This window comes from Varroa destructor, unplaced genomic scaffold, assembly GCF_002443255.2.
Source record: "Varroa destructor unplaced genomic scaffold, Vdes_3.0 BEIS01000003.1, whole genome shotgun sequence".
Taxonomy (NCBI): Eukaryota; Metazoa; Arthropoda; class Arachnida; order Mesostigmata; family Varroidae; genus Varroa; species Varroa destructor.
The window spans coordinates 52,736,280-52,763,460 of NW_019211456.1; the positions used below are offsets into that span (position 1 = coordinate 52,736,280).

General features: G+C 42.8%; 1 protein-coding gene and 2 long non-coding RNA genes across 4 annotated transcripts; 1 reads left to right on the forward strand and 2 right to left on the reverse strand.

Moving 5' to 3' along the window:
* The first annotated feature begins 136 nt into the window (after nucleotides 1-136).
* Nucleotides 137-26,818, forward strand: LOC111246776 (uncharacterized). Its single transcript, XM_022796945.2, has 5 exons — nucleotides 137-6,484; nucleotides 15,451-15,939; nucleotides 17,766-20,550; nucleotides 20,740-21,122; nucleotides 21,518-26,818. Exons 1-5 carry the CDS (start codon nucleotides 5,281-5,283, stop codon nucleotides 22,078-22,080), a joined length of 5,424 nt encoding a protein of 1,807 aa, XP_022652680.1. The 5' UTR covers nucleotides 137-5,280; the 3' UTR covers nucleotides 22,081-26,818.
* On the reverse strand, nucleotides 11,404-14,120 carry LOC147757124 (uncharacterized). The gene is made up of 3 exons (XR_015322946.1): nucleotides 13,914-14,120; nucleotides 11,839-11,984; nucleotides 11,404-11,527 (listed from the first exon to the last, which is right to left on the reverse strand). It is a non-coding gene; the product is annotated as an uncharacterized LOC147757124 (long non-coding RNA).
* Nucleotides 14,147-15,598, reverse strand: LOC147757125 (uncharacterized). Of its 2 annotated transcripts, none has more exons than XR_015322959.1 (3): nucleotides 15,427-15,598; nucleotides 14,715-14,762; nucleotides 14,147-14,402 (listed from the first exon to the last, which is right to left on the reverse strand). It is a non-coding gene; the product is annotated as an uncharacterized LOC147757125 (long non-coding RNA). The 2 variants fall into 2 exon arrangements; XR_015322958.1 differs by having other exon boundaries at nucleotides 14,715-14,856.
* Nucleotides 26,819-27,181: the final 363 nt, after the last annotated feature.

A 27,181-nucleotide genomic window follows, 5' to 3' on the forward strand; every position in this document is an offset into this window, starting at 1 on the left:
CATTTCTCAATTTTTTCATGTAACATTAATTTCTTTGGCATAAATAATGCATGTTTTATTATGATGCTTTACATTTTTCTAATATTCGCTTACGTTCAAGAAGCATGAAGTATCAAATTTGTTTAAGTAAAACGCACTCTTTGGGCCTAAGTGTATTTGCGCAATTCGCAGTATTCATTAAATGATTCAGGCGCGGTTTAGGCTCTTCGGCTTCGGCGCTATATATTTATTCAAAATGGTATTCTTCAGTATTTAATTTTTCTTCAGGGTAACATACGTGTTCGTTTAAAATAATTTATTTTTTTTTAATCCTTGTGTCCCAACTTAAGAGTCAAAGGCTGGTGTTAGGCACACAAGGTAATCAGAAACTTGCTGAGTTTTCAGTAAGAGGCCGAAGATCAGTCACGTATATTCCTTGTCAGCGCTTTTTACCTATGCATTACTACAGGCCCAGTGAGCTATAGTCAAATAAAAGAACGTAATAGATGCATTAATAGAAAAACGGAAGATCCAATGACAGAAACAGACCTACTTTCTATTTAGTTTATGATTGTTTAGTATATTTTTGCGGAGATGAGTTTTTACTTGGTCGGACATGAAACGACAGTGCTGAAATATCAGAAATTATTTTCTGCAAATTTTTATCTCGACCGTACGTAGATCTTTAGTCTGTGCCAAATTGTTTTTGATAAGTTTGCCAAGGCGTCGGAGCTGAACATCTCAAGAGTTTCGCAATAGAAGTAGTAAGAGCTGCTTTGTGAATTATTTCCTCAGTAAAAATTCCATCGCATTGAGGGCACTACTTTCTTGTGTTAAATTTGGGCCGTGTCAGTACATACCTGCTTTAGCATAATGAACTTGATACATACATATTCTTAACCTTTTTAAGTCAAAGAAGAAAAGTTTGCCGTATGATGAGTTTGTGATAACCTTTGTAAGTAAAGGTATAGTGAATGATTAATAATGAAGTGGTCTAACGAATTACCGAAGGTCGAATATATATGTACAATGCAGAAAGATGCTTCAGTACGCCTTCCAGTACATACCACTGTGCATATCGTTACACTGGGTGTGTATTTTTTGTGATAGAAGTTACTAGTAAGAGGTTCTTGAGAACCTTCTAATAGAAACTTCTATGGGGCTATGTTATTTCACATTTTCTCTTCTGCTCGCTGGCTATTCAAAGTTCTAAAGTTACCGTTGTCGAAAAGTACATCTATAAAGTAGACAGTGCTAGGCCTATACCGTAGGCTGCAGCCAACCAACGAAAACAACCGCATTATTTCAATTAGAAAGGAGAACCCCATAGTTCAATGCCTACTGTTACCATTATATACGATAGTCTGCTCATGGGCTCCAAGAAATGCGTAAATGAGCAGAAAGACAAAGCGTGGAGCGCCATTCACCACTTATTTATGTGAAGCTAATCATCATTAGGATCATTTGTTTTACAAGGGTCGAGTCTGGCCACATATCGTAATTCTTCAAACTGGAATCAATTTCTACTATTGAATTAGCTGATGCTATACAAAACTTTAGAACCACCTATAAAAGCAAATAATGCAACTGGAGCCTCTTCGTGCGTCAAACGTACACACGGTGTACACAATTCGAGAAAGTACACCTTTTTCAAACCAATAAACAACAGGAAAGAGTAACATATAACAACTAAATATACAAAATTCACCTGCCATCGATTACCATAAGGAAGCAGTTCTTTACTGAATTGGCCACAGAGCGTGCGAAGGCTAACTTTTACTTAGTTTCTTGGATACCTAACTAACACTATTATATAACTTGGTAAGCACAAACAGTAAATATGAAGTCCCTCGAAGATTAAGGGTAGTGAGTAGAATGTACTTGATTTATGTTTTTGGTTCTCCTGAATTACTAAATTGGCCTAGAAGTTCTCCAAGTCGAGGTAGATATCAAAGAAACCTTCTAAGACCAATATATTTGACACTGAAATCAATGGATTTTACTTAACTTGCTACCTCTAGCATCTGCGAGATCCTATAACCTTAGAAAGCGCTTTTTCGTTTAAAGCCCATTTCCTACGACTTTTCGCTTTGTCTCTGTGGAGCTCCGATGATGACGTAATATTATTCATAATTATAACGCACAAGCAGATATCAGTTTCATTTAACCTTGTCACATTCATCGTATAATTCATCGCCCCTATCCATTTTTTTATTATAACCTATTATTAGATGTCGATAGAGGAACTCCGTGGACCTCTCACTAGATCTCCCAACTGGCCAATTGCGGGGTTTCCATTAAATTCAAAATGTAATTTAAAAAATAACATGGTCAGCTGCAAAGTTAAGGGATGTAAAAATTGTGTCCACTAGAAAACAGAAAAAAGCGAACTCTATTTAAATACTTTGCGAAAAAATTACGTAATCCGTTCTATTCATTACAGCTATGAAAAATAGCTTAGTGAGTTAACTTAATTCCAATAATCATTAACCAACGCACCTAGCTATGTTTATTGCAGACGAATGTCATATTCCAAATCTCAATTTCGCATACAAAATTACTGACGCTTAAGCTGATGTTCGAGGAAGCTTTTGGATTGCTACCTACCTAATTGTTATTTATGCAAATGTGATTTCGTTCTGCGCTTGTTTGTGGTACATATAAAATCGTTTATCTCAGTTTTAACCAAGGTCAACTCAGGCATTTTGTGGCACTTAATTACGTATACATACATACATACACGAACTGTAATGGACAGTTAGATACGCTCGCTAAGGGTATATTACTCACTTCTTTCTTGGACGATGTTGATGCATATCTGTTTGATACGTATATATGGGAGTTGGTCTACGCACCAATCCATAGGAAATGCTTTTGTTAGATAGAATGTTCTTTTTGATTTAGCTCAAAACTTGATAATATATCAGTATATTGATTGAATAATATGATCATAAGAAACTATCATGACCATATTCTTGTGGGAACGTTGTCTGCTTAAATTTGATACGTACGACAGAGAAAATAAGTAGTATAGTATAGCCAAGGCTATCTTCATGAAGATTGCTTCCAAACTTTGATGGCTTAGGTATTTTATAATTATAAAAAAAAATACATCTATAAATAATTTTTGATTACGGAATTCGGCAGGCAACGATTGTGAGTCTCCTAACATACTGTCCGTTTTTTATAATTGAAATCGGTCGTGAAATAGTAACCTCAATACAGTAATTATACCCGCCATTTCGTTCTATTCGTCAAACAGATCCTTCGCGCATCCCCTTGACATTGAAAGTCAAACAAAGTTACTGGTATCATATAAAATTGCTGTAGCAAAATATCTGAGTGAGACGTGACTCTAATAAATAATATGAGCAAAAATTTCGTGATCATTGTTAGCTACTCAACAGTAGTCAACAGTAGCCAGTCAGCCGGCCTGTTCGGCAGCATTGCCTACTAACTGCGAGTCAGCCCAGTAAGTCTTATTTGAAAAATGCCCGCCACTGCCATCTGCCGCTCTGCTCGGGCCACTGTCCCGCCGTCTCTCTAGTCTAGGGATCGAAACAACAACTCACAAGAATCTGGGGACGAGTATTCCCTAGACAGTGAAGTAAGTACATACACAAACCCCCCACACATATTAATGCAGTGCTAGTGTGAATTGTCGTGATCCGAGTCGGCGGAGATCTGCCCCTCCGTTCTCGTCGTTCGCACGGCCGAATACGATGTGAAGACGGGCTCTAGCAAAATGCCAAGCTCAGCCCGTCGATCGCCTACCAAAGACCCTCCGTATCAATGCTACTACGGCAATCGTAGTGTTTGTGCCTCCTGCCGTAAGCACCACTGTGTGGATGCTAGAGCGCTCCTGGTCCTGCTGCAAGTGAAATGACTGCGAATCCCGTCTTGTGTTGTGATATTGCTTACCGTTCAGCTCTCGGATGTTGTTGCTAGAACGGATGCTGCTATTCGTTTGTGATGTTGTTGTTACGACCGCAGTGGCTACCGCATATGTCGTCGAAGTGACCGCTCCCGAATCTTGTCGTCGTCGTCGCCGCCGCCGTTCCGTGTGAGTGTGTGTCTCCGGGATCGGACTCGAGAAGGATAGGAGACCGTGTTTCGGCTCAGTCCCCCTTCCCCGGCTCCGCGGCCGAGCTCCTTCGGCCGACGCTAGTCTCGCAGGCCCTGCTGCTGATACTGCTGATACCTGCCTGTCGCTGCAGCTCCGTCAGTGGGCAGACTCGAAACGGGTCGAGTACTCCTCGACCGTTCCGTCATCCATTCCACCCAGTCTCCTCAGTCCCCCATTAACCGTAGTCTGTAGTATCTGTTGTAGCTAGTGGCACACAGTGTTCATTTACCCGTTTTTACCCGCGGATTATCACGGTTATCGTACGGTTACGGCTTGTCGTGCCGTTTTATGAGCCTACTGGTGCCGCCACCCGAGTCGTATCCGCATCTGAGCATAGCGCATCTCGTCGTCGCTGTCGCCGTCGCCTTCGCTGTCTTCTCATTTACCACCTTGAACAACGGCTGTTCACCACCCCCTCCCCTTTCTTTGATCGTTCGTAGGCTGTTCTGTACGTTTGAGTGTCTCTCTCACTATGAAAAAGGGGTAGGGGTATTTATACTGTCTTATTTACTAGCTCGTCGTTGGATAAATCAGTAATTGATTCTGATCCAGTCGAAGGAACAACGGCGCTAGCCCCAGCAGTCACGAGAGAACACGCAGTTGTCGTAACGTGTTGTTATCGTAGTTGTCGAGAAGCAACCTCCCCAACCATTAGTGACGCGAGAGAAAGCAAACTAGAGGAAGATAAGGGTTGGGGGGTAGAATAATTGTGTGCTCTTTCTACCGTCCTGTCCATCACCTCTTCTTTGATGTGTACCTCCTCCTGTTACCACTACATCAATAGAAACAGTATTAACAGGCGCAGAAGCAGAAGCTGCAGTCACAGCGGTGGTTAATCATCGACCGGTCGTAATAATCATTATCACCTTTGTATTAACCGCTTGCGGTAACCATATCGTAGTCGGACTTGGTACGTGTACCAATTGCAGTAGGAGAGATACTGGGGATAGAGTAGCTGATAGTGGTGCTATAGTAGTCGTTGTAGTAGCAATAGCTGTCCAGTCCAGCGCAGTGTAGTGTGCATAGGGTGTATACGGACCTCGATCGTGTGGGTTGTGGTATTTCTGTTGCTGCTTCTGCTTTTCTAGTGCTTTGTTTTGTCGTTGGGGTGAGTGTGTGTGGAGTACCGAAGGCGCGAGGCGTCCCAATGTTGTGGCTAGGCGGGCGGCCGCGAGATGACCCATGTGTTCGGCTGGGCGTGGGACGGCGCGCATTGGATCGCCTGGCATAGTTCGTTCTCACTACAGCAGCGACCGCTGCACGATTGCGTACTTCAATTCCACGTGGTGCGCGCTCGTCTCGAGATTAGTCAGCTGCGCCAGAGCGTACAGCTGCTCGGCGGACAGGTGGCCTCCGACGCGGCGCCTCTCGGTGACCGCGTCACGCACGTTGTCACTGACAAGGATCCAACGCGCGAAGAGCTTAACGGTCCCCAGACCCCTCCGCTATCGCGCGGACAGCTGTTACTCAACAAATCAGCTAGTCGTCAAGGCTCAAAGACAGCAGCTAGCGCCCACAGCCACATACTCGAACGCGCCAAGGAGCTCCGTGTCAAGCTTTGGAACGTGAGTCTGTTTGTGCGCTGGGTCGAGTATCAGCTCAGTGGTCTCAGTTCGGGTTTGACTGCATTTGCCGCCGTTGCCGGACTCCAGCAGCAGGTGCAGCAGCTGCAACAACACCAGCATCAACAGCAAACTCACAGCAATCACATAAGCCACAGTCATCAGCTAACGAACGGTTTCAATAGCGCTAGCCTAAGTAGCAGCGCGAGTAATAAGGCTAAGACCGTCGCTCAGCCGAATATCAAAGTCGAAGACCATCGACAAAGATACAAGCCCCAACAGAAAACCCTCAAAGAACCATACCTACACCTTGATCCAGAGTATCCGGCAAGTCCATTTGACGACCCAGGTCACCAACAGAAATTTGTCAAGCGCGAGCGTGCACGAAGATTCGAAGAAATCAACAACAATCTCGTCGACAAGGTACAAGGAAAAGAAGTATCGAAGCGCAAGGACGACACCGGTGGTGGTGGTGGCGGGGGTACCGGAGCGGTAAAAAAATCCATAAATCCTCCCAAACAGCAGTACTGTGAGTGTTGCAACGCGTACTTCTATCACCTAGACGAACACCTGCAGTCTGAGCAGCACCGAAAATTCTTCGGTGCCTCCGACGAGCAGTTCCGCTGCGTGCGAGATCTCATCGATAAATTACAGCCCCAGTGGATGGGCAGTCTGCAGCCGTCGTTAACGCTACAGCAGCAGCAGCACCAAAATAGAGAAACTCTACAGTATCTACAAGTTGCCGAGCATCACCTTTCAGCTAGCCTCGTACATAGTTTGGGCCAACTTGAACAGCAGCTAGCTATCGCTTCTCAAGGTCAGTTGATTATTCTAAAGTATACTTAAATACTTGTAAAAGGTTTTGAACCATTAAGAAAAATGTACACATACTCTGAGGTTCCCATTGTTCTATATACTCCAGACCCCGTTTAAAACATTTCAACCTATTCCCATGTTTAAGATATATAATTATACAAAGTAATCAATTAAAAGTGTATCTATAAGTACGGAAAAAGTTTATATATATATTATGGAAAGCAAATGAAGGTTCGCGAAAACCTGTATAGCTAGACATGAAAGCAATTTTTGGATTCATGTTTTTTTTGCAGAAATCTATTTTTTGCCTGTATTTTCTTTCTGTCTGGTCACCTTTTGTATTATTTTCACTGGCTGTTTCTCGAAACAGATTGCTGGAGGCATCAAAAGGCTTTGAAGAACGTATTTATCACGAAATCGACAGAAATGAGATTAGACTCGTTTTTTTTTCTTACAGAACCAGTTTTATACATCGGTAACCAGACTACCTGATATTCTTATATCTACTTATGGGAACTACAGATAGTTAACTTAATTTTTCGTATGCAATTTACTATGAGACTTTATTTGTTACGTCAGTTAGAATTCTATAGGACAGACGGTATACCCCAGCTTATTTACTTGACTAACTTTTCGTTGACAAGCGGTCGTCTAGACTTAATAGCGCCGATGTACACGTGGTGTATGCGCCCGTATTTTTGTGTTTTGCTCCTACTCTGTTGTTCAATTGGTTTGTTTAATGTACTTTTTTTTTTCTACGCTGGATAACAATGTCATGTCCACTGATGCGTGTCAAAGACGAAGACCTACGACTTCTTGCTTCGTTACCGCAGAAAGACGCCGGAGTCCCAGCAACGGCTTTTTTGTATTTAGGCTCATTGTTGATCAGCAACTTAGTCTTCTCCCCGAGACGGTCTTATCGTATCGAGTTGGTTCGTTGCGACCATCGCGTAATCGGTGGTCTCCTACATATATATATATATATATAATGTACTTTGCAGCTTTTACTGGCGATAAAAGCTCGTAAAGGCTGAATGGTCTTCAGCCTTCTCGCAGCTGTTGCTGGTCTCCTATGTTTCCTCATGCTCATTCAATGACCTCTCAGCTTCCTTCTGTACAAATGTGAAAGAATAACAACTTTTGGCGGTGGCCTAAGGTCGCGGTGTCCCTACCTTTTGTCCCGTGCAATCTTCTCATTACCGTCATACGATGCTCGAAGTATACTGTTCGTTGAGACTTTCGGTAAATGTTTGTGGCTTTAGGAACCAGCGACCACCTGTACCGATCACTTCAAGGCTATGAAGTAGCCCAGCAGTCTCCACTAATGTACACAAGCGCGTTTGGGGACCGCATACATTGGATAGCGAGCGAAAAACATATCTAAGCTGTTTAATTCTACAAGAAGCTACTGGAAACAGTGTCTGAAGTAGGTTTGCAGATTTTTTTCAGTAATAAAAAAAAATATGCAACCGCTAATTCGTGTAGCAACGTCGTCCTGTATAATTTAGGCTTGGGGAACTGTCCGACTGGCTCTAGACTGTTCTATTGAGGCGCTAGATCTGGAAGGCCCTTCAATGCAGTACTTATAAAGATACAATTGGGCTGATGTCAAAAAACATATCTGGTGAAAGTAAAGTCGTGGCAGGTTTCATTACGGTCGATCTTCTTGTAAAAGGACATACAGGTTCAGTTTTGCATTACAGTATTCTCACCATTTAAATTACATTTCTGTTTTTAATAACGAACTTAATATGTATTGGAGTTTATCTAACTAAAATCCAATTCAATGCTGCAGTTTTGGAGAGCCATTTGGAAAACAGCTAGAACTTGTTAACTAATATTGATGAGTAAACGGAAACGAGTCATATGGCAGTGGAAAACTAAATAATACTGTTTACGAAGAATCTATGGCTTACATAGATAGCTCAATGCCGTTATATGTAAAAGAAAATATTCATCGTGCACTAATCGCCTTTCTGTAACCGTTTGCTAATGAATTCGAGTTTATGAAATTGTCGTCTGTGCTGTAAATGAATGACAAATTATTAAAGGAAATTTCATTCTTCGGACCTTATCAAAATATTTTCTGAAATATCAAATATTATTGGAGGTCTTACCACCTGTATGCGTGAATTAAATGAGTTCCTCCTTTAAAGCATGACCGTGGCAAGTCTAATACTTCCCATTTAGATTGGACCAAAAAGAGGAATAAGAGAAACCTTTCATCTGGTATACAATGATGCTTTTCTTTGATAAAAAGCCATGATAGAGCAGAATACTAGTGTTTCTTTTTAGATAAACTTGCCTGTTTCTTCGAGTGATCTTGTTGAAATTTTACCAGTAATGATCAGCATTCCAGAATAGAAAAGTGATAATTTCCATTGTAACCAGCCACCATGCCTTTTAGAGAAGTTCATGCACTTGCATGACAAATATGTTTTATCAAATTCGTTTCTCTCACTCATTCTTTCTTATTAGGTTAAATATTGGTAACATTTCCAGTGGCCTTAGCTAACCTCTGCGATTCGTACTATTTCCTTGCTATAAATTGGTGGTTCTATGTTTAAAGTGAACACGCTCAGTCTTTGGGTGTGGTGTGCGTTAATTTACAGTAACAACCTGGCCGGCCGTAGCAGCACAAATCACACTCGGACACACTCGGATTACGGCAGAATAGCTTTCTTGTGTTGGCTGCGGCTACATGTTGATGTCGTAGCATTCACATGGTCTTGATTACCACTGACCAGGCAATGATTAGTCTGTGAGCCAAACGAACTCTATTTTGCAGAATCAAACACGCGAACAAGTGTGGGCTTGACACCCATCGAAAGAAAGAGAGACAGATGGCAAAGCTACTGGCTATACTGGATCTCGGTAGCCGCAAATGCAACTATAAACATATAAATGCGCTGATCCGCTGTATCCGGCTACGGGATATCAGAACTGAATAACATGGGCGGGCTGACGAGCCGTGATATCGGTCAGGCTGAAACCGACACAGGACTTTAGGCGCATGCTTCTGCTGTTATGGTATCATCGTTCCCAGTTAGTCGCGTAGCGTCCCTCCCAAGTTGTAATAATAGTGCGGAAGTCTAAGGACTTTCCTGCCATGTCCATATTTTGCAGCAACTGACATTATAAAGAGAGGTAGACAACAATGCAGCCAATGCTTGTACGGTATACCTACATTGATATACCTACCAGTACGTTTATTTATTCGCTGTTCTTTTCGTAGACGCTAATTAGCGAATAGTAGCCTTAGTCTATATACTCCACTTATAACTTTTGGGCCAACATATACAAAGCCATACTAAACATGATGACGTACTCACTCGAGTGTACGCTTAGCCTACAAACCTTCCAAATGTTAAAAGGAAACGTTATTAAATCGTTTTTCACAAGGCTAGATATAATAGCCGATGACAGTTCAAACAGGCAATCCCAAAGCAGCGATGGTCGCGGATAGATTATTAACTCTATAACTGACGGCACATTTTTTCGGAGTGAAATTATTGACAAGCTAATTTTTGAGCACAATCGACTTTATTCGTAAGTCGAAGATTCGTAAGTCAACAACACCGATTCTCTATATATGACTCTCTCCTACGGCCAACCTCTGCTTGAAATAGACCAGAGGCCATTGTGTGAAGATCTAGTAGCGACACGGACTACACAATCTGCGTAAATAAGGAAAGTTATACCATAGTCTTCTCTAACACCCGCATAAGCCATCGTCGTCGGACAAGTTTTCGTTGACCTTGAATGAGTGACATTTCTATTGTGAATTTGTTGCACTTACGTCGCTCGTTCCCTGTTGATTTTCTATGGTTGTCCCGCTTCTTCTACTTGAGCGTACTGGAATGGACCGAAATGCGTATTTATCTAATGTACTTCTCCTAAGTACACTACACCGTTCTGTGAGTGAGCCTAATTACGGCATCTAATTCATTTATAAATGTACTGAGCCATAATTTAACACACGGAAACAATATGTTTGCAATGTTATAACATTAATATATATTAATGTATATATATATATATATATATATATATATATATATATATGATTAGGGGAAGTATTAGATAATAAACTAATTAGAACCTGATTATTTTTTTTACGCAACCGTACCTTGTGCATCGAACATTTGCGTTCATTGTTGATCGTATCTATGAAATAAAATTATTACTTTAGAACGGAGCTTTTTAGGTTTTCTTTGTGAGATAGTCCCTTTAACAGCAACTAGATGTATGCAGAGTAATAGGCAATCCATTACGCATTTAGCTTATGAGTGAAAATATTGAATTAATTTTATTAAACATAGCAATAATGAGCAACACCAACCTCTTTCTGTATGTTTGGACTGTCAATGCCATTTTTAAAATGGGCTTGAGCGGTTGTCAGGGGAGTGCGTAGTGTGTGCTACGTGTCCTCTAAAGTGTCAACCAGTTGTGCACGTGATCATTATGCTACATTTTTTCACCCACACAATATAACGAACAGATCTAAATCAAAACAATTATATATTGGACCCTCGATCTTGAACTTGAAACACTTAAAAAAAGGAGTACACCTAGAGCGTTGTACGTTTTTTGACGAGCTATTGTTTTAGACAAAGTTTTTTTTAATAAACGGTATTTTTGATTGAAAGTAAAATATGAATTGAATCGTTTTCATTTCATCAGGTATTTCGATTTCTATGCGCAAACTACGGCGTACGTTTTCACATCAAAACTGCCAAACAGAATTTCCCGATATTACACAGATTCGTATTTAATACTGGATTAGGTGGAATATGACTCCTTATATATGTACACATGTAAAATTTTTTTGGGCAGCACCGTGTAAGGTGTAAACGATGAGGTACAACAGTTGTCGCATCCTCTATGAACTTCAGTGTAACATTGCTTCGTCTGCCCACAGTTGGTGCATAAAATAGGACATAATTTATGCAATTTTTTTCAGTTCTTTTTTTATCCATTTATACCATTCGAAACTGTCTTTTCTTCATGAATCCATTGTAAGTATGTTGGAGGTTGATGAAACCTAAAAAAAAAAGGAATGCAGTCCATAAACAACTAGAATTGGAGGAGAATGAACTGCGAACAGTCGATCATCGTCGGGCATCATGAAGCTACCAGATTTAGTCAAACATAACGAGCCCATAAACAAAGTGAAGAGCACATTTAAATATTTCTTCTCATTAACTCTCTACATCTCGCCTAGCTATACGTAGCCCATAATTAGTTTTTTTTTTCATATTTTCATTCGAAAAAATCATGGTTTTCGTTTGGTGAGACCGAAACTATCTTAGACACTCAACAAAATAACACAGTAAACAAGGATCTGTGTCTAACCTTACTGTGTAAAGCAATATGAAGCCATGCACCTGCGAAGACAGATTTGTATTCTTCTCCGTAGAATAACTCAAATTCGTTGGAACCATAAATGGAAAAGGTCTCAAAAGGTCGCTGATAACGGCAACTGAAAACCGACACCAAGCCTGAAAATTTGTCGTAGCACAAAACAATTTATAGTGGAAAAAAATTGTAAAAAACGATAACGAATAAATATTAACTGAAATTTTTATTACAATTTGTACAAAATGGTGTTTTTTTTATTAGTTAGGAAATGAACCTTATGCACCAACCTCATTATATGGCGACCTATTATTAGTAAGCCCACAAATGTTCATAACCTAGCCTTAGTTGTGTTATACACTGCGTACTGACGTTTGACCGCCGCAGTGGACGACAATCAAACGAAAATGTTTTAAAAAAAACAAACCACCGAAGTTATTTTCCGAGTTCTCGATTTCTGACCGTTTCTGATGCTTCTTCTCCATAGGAGCAGATCATTGTTATGAAATGTAACAATTCGAGAAGGTACGACGATGAAACTATATATTTCGTCGTGCCTGCACACCATTAAATGCAAATCAGAGTCCCAAGGTACGACTGCTCAGTCTCCGCAGCAGCAGTACGTCAGCCATCGCAGTTACTCTAGCGCCAATAACTAACTACCGGTAATTAGACTTAAAATGCTGACAATCACTGAGCCGAGTAAAGCTAGGTGAATGGGTCAACGGATGAATGGAAAGCGTCCGATTTTTCCGTCAGAATCTGTGCACATCTTTCTAAATGCTAGATAAAGAAGTTTGTATAACAGAGAATCATCGGTCTGAAGGCAAACTTACGTACTTAAGGTTTTTTATATGTACACTCCAGGTCGTAGCTCACTGTTCTTATAGTACCCATTGTCCGCACTACTACAACAACTGTTGTATGGGCTCTACCGCTGGAAGGAACTGTTCACCGAAAGGACGAGACTGTATTTGAAATATCATGAATATGAGCTGGGAGGGGATGCACGGGTGCAACAATGTTGTAGTACTTCTAGTAGCGGTACCCCTGGCTAGCTGTGGGGCATCTACAGAGGCCCTACAGATCCAGGTGGGGCAATTGGACGCCAAAAATTTGCAGTTCATTCGCTCAGCGCAGTTGTGTTCGATACCCGCCAATACTTTGTTTCTATCTTGTTTCTAGTAGCGAGGTACTGCTAGGGCGGTCATCGTACTGCTAATAAGGAATTTCAATAACGGTACTACTCGCGATTCTGGCTTGCGGAGTGTCAAAATGAGCCTGGATAATCGTGCCTGCTTGACTGCCTATGAGAATGGAACAGAGAGGTCTGTGGAAGGAGAAGTCACTATGGTGGTGGTAAAATGGAACAATTAAGGAAGAGTTGTGAGACTCCCAAGTGCATTATGCTATAGGTTTGCGTGTGTGCTTCTGTACAATGTACAAGTGGTGCCTGCTCTGCCAGCGGAAGAGGCCAGGGCACAGACAGTCGCTTAGTGCCGAGCTGTCTCAGCCGATTTGCTGACACATAAGCCGGCGACAGTAGCAGTAACAGCAGTGGTATAAGCTACGGTAATAGGTCCCTGTGATGACAGTGTGCAGCATGTTTGCCTGCTAAACTAGGTCTAGGTTCGAATCCGGGCATAGACATACTTCGTTTCGTGCTCGAGCCAGCCGTCTAATGCAACGCCTAACAGCGGTACCAGACGTAAAACTCGAAATATTTCTTATTGGCTGCGATGGTGGATGCAGGCGAGTGCCAAAAAGCAAAAGGCGCAGCATGCTCAAGCTGGAATTTTTTGCTACAGCCATAGCCTCAGTCCAGCAACATGGAATGGCGGCATATTGCACGTTTCTATCCGCACGCTTACCCGCCCGTTTTTTCAGTTTCGTGTCCATTGCCAGACGATGAACTGCGCAAGAAGCAAAATAGCGGCGAAGAACCTAGTGTTATAGAAAATGAGCCGACTATTGTGGGTGCTACCCAGATGGTGTCAGTTCTGCTGGCACGGTCCAGCATATGACTACTGTTATGAATTTCAATTGACGCGGCTGTTACACGTTACTATTACCATTTCTGATGGTCCTGCTGCTGTTCCTGTTGTACTTGCGGCTGAGACGGCGGCAGCACCGTTCATGGTGGTGGGCGGTTGGCCTTGCTAACTAATGAGACTCCGATGGTCCTTGGTTCAGCCCAGCTTCGTCTGCTGAATCGTTTGCTTTTGGTCCCATCACCACCCCCGCTAGTAACAGCAACAATAGCGTGTCTGCTGCTTTCTCCGCTGTTGACGATGCTTGCACTCGCTAAATAATTCCGGCTACGCGGCGATCAAGAAGGCACAACATGGCAGGACGCCGCCCCTGCTGCAAAGCTGTATCAGCCTTTACAACATCCAGGTAGCCAAAAAAACTCGCAGTCCTGCTGGGGCCTTGTTCGGCGAGAAAACGACGACTTGCCGCTGCTACTGCTGGTGCTGCTGTATGTATCAATATGTGTACACGCTAGCAGCAGGCCGACACATGGGGATCGCCAAGACGTTAAGCAGCACTGACAATGCGATCTGAATAGCAGAACCAGGAACCGCAGTGGTAAGAAATAGGCGGCTACAAAAGCTGCAAGTTGTTACTTCGATCTACCTAACAACAACAAGGGATTGCTGTTTACCATAGGCATCGACTGCGTGGACCTTGTGTTCATCATAATAAAACTGATGATACCACTATCGTAAAGCAAGGCCACGTACTTCAAACGTCTATAACCTCTAGGTGAAGGAGATGGCCGGCATGCTCGTGTTATCCATGTTTGTTTAGCCTCTTCCCAATACCTATGTGTCTATCAATGTGTATCTTTTACGTGCGTAATCTTTGCTTACCGTAATAGAACATCATTGGTATGACGGGATCCGCGGGAGCGAAATGACCTTCAGGTGAACACATAGAATAAAAAGGATTTGGTCGGACTCCGATTCCACGTTACCAAATTGAGTCAGGCCCAATGTGAGAGATGACACTTTTCTGCCAATATAGATCTGGTTATGTATGCTGTATCGATCAATGGGGCCGTGGCATTGCATGTACTTTTTTATTTCGTTGACCAGGACTAGAACATTTTTGACAAGTATATGCATTCACCGAGACTAGAAGTATACGCCGTAATTTGCGCATATGTCACTTTTGCTTATTAATCAAAAATGTCAAAGGTATTAGCTATATAGACAAATGTTCGCCCTTTCGAGCCTTTTCTAATGCATTATACTTTTGAAAACTATAAAAGCCCTTGAAAGTATACAGTTGGATATATGCGCGGAACGTTATTTGCACCAACATCCACATATAAGTTGTATGTAAAATAAATCCAAGAACGCGAGAAAAACTACCCCTGTACATATACTGATGGATCATAGCAACATGTAAGGTTATACTCGCTCGACATACGGCAATGGTTTTACAGATGCGTATGATATAAGATTTCTATAGGTACTGCTTTGCTTGATCTTAAACAGATTCTTTCTGTCTGGAAAAGATTTTATAAAAGGTATATAGTATGTGATAATTGACGATCGTACGTGTTTTTGCGTTGCTTACTTGTTCTTTTTGTTTTCGTTAAAGGCAAAAGCACTGAAGCATTACTTCCTTTGGTGGGGCTAGAGTCGTCTCTTGCCCTGCCAGCTCTCCCTGAAGCTCGACAACAGCAACGTCATCAGCAGCCCTCGCAAAAGCCCTCAACGACACCATTAGGTGGGCGAAACAGTAACAATTACAGTGTTGTTGGCAGTACGTCCGCTGCGGTTTCAAACAACAACAACAGCCGCTCTGCTGCCGCAGGCTCGGGAACAAACGGACTTACTTCGTTATCGGCAGTAAACAGCAGCGTCGTGGGCAGTGGCAACGGCGACATGCACCCAGCGAGCGCTTACGCGCTCAACATGCGCCAGCATATGCTCAACCAGGCGTACCGGAACGCTGCAAGTTCTGGTCAGCCGGCAGGGGGTGCTGTCGGTGGCGTTGGGGCACATGCGGCGCTCCTTGGCCGTCAGGCACCTGCATCCGCGGGACACTTCGATTCCGGCCATGGAGGTCACCATGTTTCAAATTCAGGTTGGTTGTTCATCTTGATTTAACGTCTAAACTCATTTTCCTGTTCGACTTCGTTAATTTATTTCTTCGCTGTTGATAGAGATGATGATCAAACACCGCTATCGTCATTTCGTGCTTCGACACGCGCTAGCTTGTATTTCGCTTCCCTCTAGAATATATGTCTAACCTTTTAACTACTAAGTAATTAAGAATCGGCATGTAAAATTGTAGATGTGAAAATAAAAGATGTGCGTTGCGACTAATCACTTAGACATGGCACATAATATTTGCAATAGTGCGATCCGCAGATGTCAAAACAAATAAAAACGGAAAAATCTAAATTTATTGCGCAAAGACATATTATTCTATTCATGTTGGGGGGGGGGGGGTAAATATAGGTAAGTGTGGTAAAAGCACTTTTAAAATGATAATTGCAAGACTAACGAACTTGGTTGGTTATTCACACTAACACAGATAACTCTATACAGCATTAGACATTTGAACGAGATTTACCATTTGAAGCATCTTGTCATTTGATTTATACGATGAGTAGTTCATGAACGTTGAGAACATCTTTGGTGTTATCAGTATAGTGGAAAACAATGTTATCATTATTTAGTAGCTCCAAGGTATCCACACGTAATAAGGAGATAATTGTATAAGATTGTGCCCGTATCTTCTTTAGTGTGAGCTAGTTAACGTCTAGCCGTACTAGGTGTATCGGAAACTTCAGATGATTACTATAGCTGTTTTGCTTCTATATTTCTTTTGAGGTGCTATTGTGAGAGCAAAAAAATAGCTTGCGGACGCATTCGATCTTACGATAATTTACGACCTTTATACTAACTATATAAGCAAAATACCATTCACCACAAGATGTTTAGCGATTGTGGTTATATAAAAAATTTATTATTGCAGTGGGAATTACCATCATCATCACATTCATTTGATTCAGTAAATCCTGCGGATCGGTCAGGTCCTCTGCAGAGGAAGATTGGCATCGAAAACTTGCACGGACAAGACCCCTTCGTATCCTTCTGATGCCTCGACGTTAAAATACGGTTTTTACATATTCTCTCCATGATACTGCAAATGTAATTTTGCAGTGTCATGGAAATTGCAGAATTTGCCTCGCAATACTACTCGATAGTGCTATCTACACAACACTGCTGAATACACATTTTTTGAATCAAGCACTTTCTGAGTGTACAGTGTGGATAGCGATTAGTCAGCTTCATTAAGGTCCGCTCTTACAGGAGAATTGAACTCGTAAAACACTATACGCATACTGAAAGATCTGATCTCTCCAAGCCGGAGAAGGCGCTTCGGTGCGCTTTACTTTACCTTCACCTTATTCGTCCGAATACCACGTTTTGCGGAACTTTCCTCCGAAGTGCCCACAACTGCACACAGCCAAAATATACCCTCGTTCAGCGTAAATCTCAACCATAGATACGCACACCTATGGGATATGAGTAATTAATTGAATTTGCATTCTAATATATTTTAGTAAATAAAATGGTTGTCTGGCAGCCACACGCACGTAAATTCAGAGTTGGACAGCGAGCTTCAAGTGACGGACATGAATGAAGCGAAACTTTATGGCTCTTATAGAAGGGTTCACTTGTTCGGTTTACGGACGTTAGTGATTAGGTAGTTTTGCAAAGGCAAACAATAGTTGGCCGGTCTTGTGCAGGTCAAATAAAAAATAGAAAACTACTGTGATATAGTGTGTTAACTATATATGTATGTGCTGTGTCCTTTTCTTCATTCAATCATCAGCTACATGTCAAGACTAACGTAGGCGAAACTAACATACATGGTCAAATGTGGACTTCTCTTTGTAGGCGTTGCCCTAAAGGGAGGTGTACCCGAAAGCATCGAAGGTTTAGAAGGGGGAGCCTCAGCTGGCGTCGGCCATCGGGGTGTTGGCGGCGCGGGACCTGGCGCTTCCCAATCTGCCAACCCGTTTCAAGGGTTAGATCTACTTAATAGTACTGAACAGCTGATTGCTGCAGCAACCGCTGCAACCTCAGGGGTGCCCTTAGATTTTTCACGCACGGCACCTCCACATCATAGTTTAGCGGCAGCTATGATGCGAGATTTGTCAGCTCATCTACCCACAACACCAATTTCACACCATGCCATGTTAGCTGCCCATCATCCGCATGCGGCTGCCTACAATTTATCGCAAGCCGCACAAGCGGCTCACAATGAGAAGATACTCGATGATTGGCTACCGAAATTACAAGACCAACTTGGTGTCGGCCATTCCGGTCATCACGGAGGTCATCATACCGCTACTGGGGGACAGGCGAGCAGCACGCAAGCACTTGATATGTGGAATGCTTTGGGACAGGACCAAAACACGGCTGCGCAACCCAATGTACTTGATTTGTTTGCGGCATTGGGCGGCACTGGCGATCAGGATTTTGCGCAGCTAAACTTGCAGAGCTTTCTGCAGGTAATGACGAACGTTGAGGAGGATCGAAAACGGGCGCAACAGATATACAATCAGGCGACCACTGCGCCAACGGGGGGTCATCATCATTCAACTGGAGCGCACTACCAGCAGCAACAACAACAACAAACGACACAAAAGAATAAAGAACGACATAGTCACAGTCAGCAAATCCACCATCAGGGCCAGGGCCAATTAAGCAACCAGGGTAACAATTCCGTGGCCCCGGCTCCATCAAGGTCCGAACTACCTGACCTCCCTGATCGCGTTGTGAATGCAGATCCGTCGCCCAAAGACAAAGACTACGACACGGCAGGGTCGCAAAGTGCCACTCCGAGCCCACAGGAAAGTCATCAACAAACTACGCCGCAGCAGCAACGGACGAATCGAGCCGCCTCTTCAGTACAGCCTCATCAAACGCAAGATTATGATAGTCCCTTACAAAAATCACAGTACAGTAGTCCAATGCCTAAAGATGAGCTACCTGAAGCGAACTTAGTATCCAAGAAGACCCCCGGACAAGATGACGCTAGCCAACATGATTCCAAAGGATTCTCGGATAAACAGCTTGAGATGATTAATCAGGGTTTATCCGAGTTGCACAAATTAATTGATCAACCCGGATCAGTCGATAATCTTTCTGCGGTTAGCACGGCGAATAACACACGAGTTGTAGACGCGTCACCACAAGGCCCACCCAGTAACAACCAACAGCAGCAAGCGCAAGACTTCCCGCAGACGTTTACTCCCGAGATCTCAGGTCCCCAACAGGCGCAGAATGCTTTTCCCGATGTGGTTTCGCCCTTCGATGGCCAACAGGGTGGGCAGTTGAGCCAGCAACAGCAGGGGCCAACGCAGCAGACTCACACACCTCAACAGGGCCATCATACACCTCAACAGGGCCATCATACACCTCAACAGGGCCATCATACACCTCAACAAGGACATCATACGCCTCAGCAACAAGGGCACCATACCCCTCAGCAGCAGGGACATCATACGCCTCAGCAGCAGGGACATCATACGCCTCAGCAGCAGGGACACCATACGCCTCAGCAGCAGGGACATCATACACCTCAACAAAGCCACACGCCTCAACAAGGCCACACCCCTCAGCAGCAGGGACATACGACCCCGTACTACGAAGGTGGACCCCGGTCCGTCCCGCCACCGGGTCAGATGCAAAATAACCCCCCGTCCGTACCAACGACTAACCCACCTTCGGTGCCAATGAGCGAGAACGGACTTACTCCTCAGCATACGCCCCAGCGGCACGGACCACTCACCCCGCAGCCAATGCTACATCAGCCACCTACCCCGCACACTCCACACACACCGATGACTCCCCACACACCGTTAACCCCACATAATAACAATAACCAAGGAGAGCACATGCAGAGCCCGGCGGGCCTGCATGGTCGGGCGCCGCAGCAGCAACAGCAGCCCAACGCAGCAGCAACCAGCTCAATGGGACAGATGCTGCAGCAGCAACAACCGGCCAATGTAGCCCCTATGGACCAGCAATCAGCGTCGCAGGGTCAACCCAACGCCATGGACAAGTACGACTTCCAGGACGACCCCCTGGCAGGCGCGCCTGTCGATTCGCAGATGGCGAGTCCTTGGCATCAACATCAGCAGCAGCAGCAAGTATTGCCTAGCCTGCAACACATGGCGGCAGACAAGGGCGACTGGCAGTCGACAGGCCTTCCCCAGTTTGAGGCCATCTCAAGCGACAACGCTAAGGATGGCCACGCTCAGGGGATGGTCATGACGGCCATGGACCAGGGCATGGGTCAGACAGGGCCGCATCAGCAGCAGCAGCAGATGGGGACTCACCACCACATGTCCGGCCATATGGCTAACGACAACGCAGCGCCTGTGCCAGCCCCGTACGAGAAGGAGCTTCCGTCCAAGTACCTCAAAGGCCGAGGTTACCAGGGTTATGGGCAACAGCAACAACAACAACACGGAATGTCCGGTGGCATGGGGATGGGTGGTGGTCTGATGAGCGGTGGTGGCCTGATGCCTGGTGGCGTTTTAAGTCAGGAATCAAACGACGTTCTCAGCTCGCAGGACTCGAATTCGCTCGCGTCCAGCAACGCTAACACGCCGCAACACTCCGGCGTACACGGCAACACAACAACTGGACAGCAGCAGACTTCAATAACGAGGTGTGTATGGGGGTTGATTAAATTTAATTATGTAATTCTAAAATCTTCTTTTCTCACTCACTTAGATTTTTTTAGATAGGAAGTTCCATAGAAAGCTTCAACGCGCATTTTCAATATAATAATCAAATAAGCCTATATACGTATGTTAAAAATACTTTCTTTGTCATGAATTTTCAAATGAAATTTCAGTTTCGGATACCATAATGAAACGAGTAAAGACTCAACGGACTTTGCGGCGCTCGACAAAAAGTCATACGTGCATGCAATTGCGCAGCACCACCAGCAGCAGCAGCATCATCATCAACAGCATCACCAACACCATCAACACCAACTGCAGCAACAGCAACAACAAGTGCAGCACCAACAGTCCGGAGACAGTGGATCCCACAATCGTTGGACGGCTCAGCGAAAAGCAAAACGCGGTCGGTATGGCGGTATCAAGCTGCAGTTTACCCCTGCAGGTAGAAACAAAACACAGGGGGCAGGTGGAGTAGGGCCGGCTGGTTACGGCAGTCAGCACGGAGGACATCACTCGATGTTCAGCCCCAGTCAAAATAACAGCCACGCAGCACGTGAGTAACAGGCACCGAAAGAAACATGAACTAGATACGTGCTTCTTCGATTGTATCATGCATATGTGCCGGAAGGTATCGTGAGTTGATTTTCTATAGCTAATCGGTCTATGATGTTGTACTTGTCGCGCGAAGACCTGTATAACCTAATTCTCAAAGTAAACCCATGGTTTTTAAAGTTACCCATCAAATGTGCCCCAAACAAGAATAAATTCTCTACTTTTCTGACTTGAATTCTACGAAAATATACGCTCGTATTTTGAAAATTTACTAAGTGTTGCGAGCCGCTTGATACAGATGGTACAACGTTTATAGTGTGCGAGAAGACACATATTTCTACTGCGTGTATGGTTCTTACTATGTCCTGGCACACGCATTTGTTGTTTCAATTACAGCGAAAGGTGATCCATATGACTGGAACGATGAGGACGAAGCTTCACTGACGCCAACTATCCGAAAAAGGAATTCACGCAATTCCCACGCTTCGTCGGCTCCACTTTCTTTCTCACAGTTCACCCAACAGCAACAGCAACCACAACAACCCGCCCACCCCTTTCATTACCAACAATTCCACGAACAGCAGCAGCATGCTGCGACAAGTAGCTATCAGCAGCCGTCGTACGGTCATAATCAACAGCACGGCTACCAACAGCAACATTATCAACAAGGAACTGGAGGAGGTTCGGGAGGAGGAGGAGTAGGATACCAAGAGCAACAGCAGCAGCAGCAATCTTCGTATCATCACCAGCCACCGACTCAGCCACCGCAAAGTTCAAGCTCATCATCGGCAGCGGGAGGATCGGCCTCACAGGTATCTGGTTCGAACTCCACTGACCCTCATGACGAATGGAAAATGAAGATGGTCTCCGAAACCAAAATCGTGCTTAAGAAGTTCAGTTTATCGTCGGGGGGCAAACCAATGTCATATAGTAAACACCCGCGAAAGCGGCATATATAAGCCTATATTATTCCGAGGGGGAGAAAATCAAATACATAATTACCTAGAGAGGAAAGTCGTCAAAAGGTGACTGGTTGAATACGTAACTAAGTTGAGACATTAGTTTTCTCTCCGCGTGTGTTTAATAATCAGTCATACAAAAAAGGGCGGGGAAGGAATAGAAGGAAGGAATAGTGGAAATTCGGACAATATTTACCGCCAACGTTGTGACGGGGCGAATAGGATCTGCTGCTACTGATTATTGTCACCCTGTGAAAGCAGTATGTGATGGCGATACGCGAAAAAATGATCATAATGAGACTAACTAGGAAATGGCATACGGTTGCGTTTCATGCGCGATTGTGACACATCTACTTGTGTGAGTTTTGAAAAGATAGGGGAGCACTATCCTATTCCTTCGATCGAGCCGAAGCCGTCGGATGAACGGAGAAAAAGAAAAAAACCCTCGAACTTTTGGTTAATTGTGGTAATAATGACGATACGGACACTCGTTAGCCCAGTGGTGTGCCCTAAAGGCTTCTAGCATGATAGCGTTGTTTACTATGGCCGACGGATGGTACGGCGATGTGATGATATTACAATACGTCGAGCCGAGAATGAAGGGCGTCGAACTTTGCGTAGTTCTAGCAGTTTTATTATGAGCATATTCAAATATAGTTAGCTAGCAAGTTAGATTTTAATTTAGCCACTAGGGTTAGCTACTGAACATTTAGTGCATAGGGATGTTTATTGTGTCGGGAACGGATTGCCTATTTCTCCGCTCTGGTCATCTCTGAAGAATCGATTGATCGGTTGCCTCGCTTTTTCTAGCAGTGTTTTACGATGCAACTGATTCCGCGGAACTGTTTCCGAGTATATACATACAGATACAATAGATACATCCATATAGCTAGGGAGTAAGAACAACTGGTGAAAAATTACAAGGCAGCCGATGAGGACAGTGTATATACGTAGCATCGTGGTAATGATAGTTATAATAGTGATGACAGTACAGTGTACAGTTCGAGTAACTCATGTGTATGCATCTGAACCCAGTTACCTCTATCGACGGATCGACCCGTAATGACTATGATCAAGTGTACAGGAAAGGCAAAGGCCAGTTCTTTATAAATACTAGAGAAGGAGATATTGGAGAAGGGAGAGAGGCCGTCTTGAGGGACAGACATTTTTTTCTTGTAAGGAGTTTTATGTAAGCGCACGTGTGTCTGTATATGTGTATTTGCGATTGGGTTTTCAAAGAGGATAATGAGAAACGATGTGCTGAATTACCGGCCGGCCATAAATCTCACCCGTTTAGACTTCAGTTTCACAAGTTGATATGTTTTGATGATCTCCTCGTCATCGATTAGGAGCGGGCAAAATGTAGAGAAACAAAAATGCAACAACGACGAGGGAATTAGATAAATGGTCAGGTGGCGGCGGGAGATTATTTCGAAGAACCTGTGCTCAAATCCTTCTTCCGTTTTCGAATAATAAGTCCTACTGGCAGCTTGGCCCTGTTAGTCAGGCCCTGCCGCCTAAGGGCCATTAAAGTTACGTTCCTTTTTTGTGTTTGATACAGATATGACACGAATTCAAGAAAAGTAAGAATTATAACAATAACATTATTAGTGCTATGATAATTACTGTAAGCCATGATATATGACAACAATATAGTAATTGTGAAAGTGACGGCAACTCTAACGAGGAGCTACGAAAACGAAATGGGAGCTATTTATTCTAAGACAAGTACATATATATATATATATATATATATATATATATATATATATATAAAGGAAGAGAGCGGGAAAGAGTGCGTATAGCGGTGTGACAAGCAATCAACCAAGATGGCTGGGTCTTGTAAAGAGTCGAAATAGAGCTCACTGTATTAGGCGAAAACAGGAGCAACTTGTATTCTATGTATACGACGATAATTAATAATTTAGCAGACATCTTATCGCATAGCGTGACGGAGCGATCTCCGTCTGAGTAGCAACACGTAGAAGAAATTTCAAGACGACTCACACAAATAAGGAACCAGAAATGCGAAGGTATGCAAAGCAACAGAACAATGAGTGAATATCATATGAGGGATAGGGAAGGCTCGAACGCTACAAACCAGAGAGCTAATCGTTCAATAAACGCGGCTAGATACTAGTGAAGTTTGCCCGATCTAAGCGGATGACAATTAGCTTAGCAGAGACAAGGATGATTTTCTTTTCTTTCAGTTCGGATTCATCGATAAATCAGTAACTGATGGTTAGATGAGGCAGCACTGCAACTGACAACAGAGGAATGACTCGCAAAATCTATAAATACGAACATCCGAATAAATGTAGTTCATAGGTAAATCAAAGTGCGTCATAGCGCTTATAGCAGTAGTGAGCTGGCGTTATTGTTGATACACAGAGCGACGCGCGTCGAATGGACTAAGATGCCGTTGACAATGTATATCACAGAACGTCAATCCATAAATATGTATTATATAATAGGATAACATCTACATAACTATATTAATGTGATGTGATGTAATGTGACGACATGTGGTGAGATGCCGGCGTCGAATTTACACACACAATAAATTCACACATAAACATAAAAACGAAACACCTTCTGGGGGCCAGATTAATATTGAATGATGTTAACTAGATACAGATACGAGCAAAACATGCAGAAATCATCATACGCCAGAGATAATGGGGACATTTTTATGGGTATGTGGTGTTTGGATAATTGATGTAATTAGTAATTAACTATTGGCCGGTACGGCGAACATTTTGACATACGCTTGAACCATTAAGGATTACAGTGGGTGCAGGAAGTACCAATTTAATTGTTTGATATCGCTTGCTTATGTTTTTGATCACGTATAGGCACCGTTTTAAGTTGTTTAACTATTTAAGATAATTACTAGTAGTAGCAGTAGTAGAATAAAATATTGAAATATTATGCCGATAATATTGTCTTAGTCTAAAGGTTACTGAAGTCAAATGGGAACAGCCGATGGAGTGACAATGAGCGTGGGAAGCTTGGTTGAAAGTAAGCGTGGTTATGGGCTACCCTTTTCACACACACAAATATATATATATATATATATATATATATATATATATATATATATATATATATATAGCTTTTTGCCAATGACATGCCAATTCTTGTGGACTATGCTGATCATATGGGTTAGATGCATCTAGACGACAAGGAAATGAAGCAACAAGCAGGGAGAACGCAGGAGGGAAATGATACGAAATACGTAGGGGAAAATCATAATCCGTTAGACTCGGAGAATGTCTTCCGGCCTTGTTCGAGCGTATTGTCTCTTTTTGAAGAAGTAACACACGAGTGAAAAGAATGATGATATCACGAATTAAGGAGGAGATCACCGTCATTACAGAATGCGTGTTCAGGCTGAGGTTAGATAGAATACAATACAATAATGATAAACGATGAAAAATAAGAGAAAAAGGGGGGCGATAAAAAGGGTAAAATGGGGTGGCATAAAACAAGAGACCGACCCACAACTACCATGCATACAATTGTACATATTCTTGATGTTCATATGTTTCCTCTTTATTTATGCATCGTATGTACTATACATGAGCAAGCAACTCAATGATCGCGATCGTATTATTATTATCATAGAGCGATGGAAGGCTATAAAAGCTGAATGGCAGGGGCACCCAACGATTAGGTCAATAATGATTCTAATAGTAATAAAACGATTGTAGCATGTATGAATTCAACAGTAAGGCACAGCGACGTGCCCAGTAAATACAGCGGATGTGCTAGAAAATGCGAACTGGCCGACGTGCAGATCAAGAATGAATGTGGTTAAAGGCAAAACTCTTTTTTGGGGCAAATTTGAAGTGCGGCCAGATACGGCAGTACCGGCGCTGAGGGAAGATGAGAAATGGGAGTATTGGAAACGTTTCGAATATGCCTTCATTGTCGAAAACTAAATGTAGTACTTTTAAATGAGTTATCTAAAGGTGGCAGTATGTCGCCTGACTTGCCTGAAGCATCACCGAAGTGTCTGAGATTTGACCAATTGTCAGGCTACTTTTTCTATCGTTGAATTTCACGCATCTCCTTTGATAAATAGTAGGCAGATGAGCTTACCTCTGCCGAAATATTTCTAATAACTAAATTCAAAGTGTTTTTTCTTCTTGTTTTTATTGATACTTCTAAAAATACTATGCCCGATATGTGCACCAAATGACAATTTAAGAACACAGCCTTTTAAGGCGCTTGACAAGTCTTAAAACCAGTGATGTCTTCAGACCTAATTACAAATCTTTATATTGTGACGTATTGATCTATTTAATCAAAGAAAAAACAATGCAAGCATCATTTAGCAAACAATGTCTTCGATTCCTTTTAAGGACAGAAAACCTAGCCCCACTTGCAAACGTCACGTCAGATTCCCATTTCTAGCCTTTTGGCCCCATACAGCTTTTGGCTGTCTCAGGTTGTCTAAGTCGGATGCCAGCATCAAGAGCCCTTCTGCCATGATGTCGACACTATTTTCTTTTTAGAGAATTAAATTACTATTGGATAAAAAAATGTTGCCTGCGAGCGTTTCGGTGTATATACAACATATTGAGTGTAAAAATGGCCAATAACATTATCTCTGTACATACGTGGTGCAATAAACCTTAATAAAAATGAAAAACTGAACATACCTTCCTGCTGCAACAGCATTCTGGAAATAAACAATAATAACAAATAAAAAATAAGAACGTTATTGCCGACATCTGTTGATGTTATTTTTCAGAATAGTAACTATTAAATAAACACTGAACATTTTTTTTAGCTGCTAATAAATAGTCCTCTGAACAGCACATGTTTCCATCTGGGTTGAACAAACAAGCAGTTGTTTCAGTAATGGAACTAGTTGATAAAAGAAACCCATAACGCTTTCTAAAAGCACAACAAGCCGTACAATTTGTTGTGCTTTTAGCACCAGTGGCTTTTATTGTAGGCGTAATGCATACATGCAGCAGAGGCTACTTTCGACAGTGCCCTAGCTTGACATATGCTTGAATGAATGTAAAAAACAATATTAGTTAGCAGAAACAAAAGATTAAAACGAACTTATTGAGTTTTTAATAGGTGG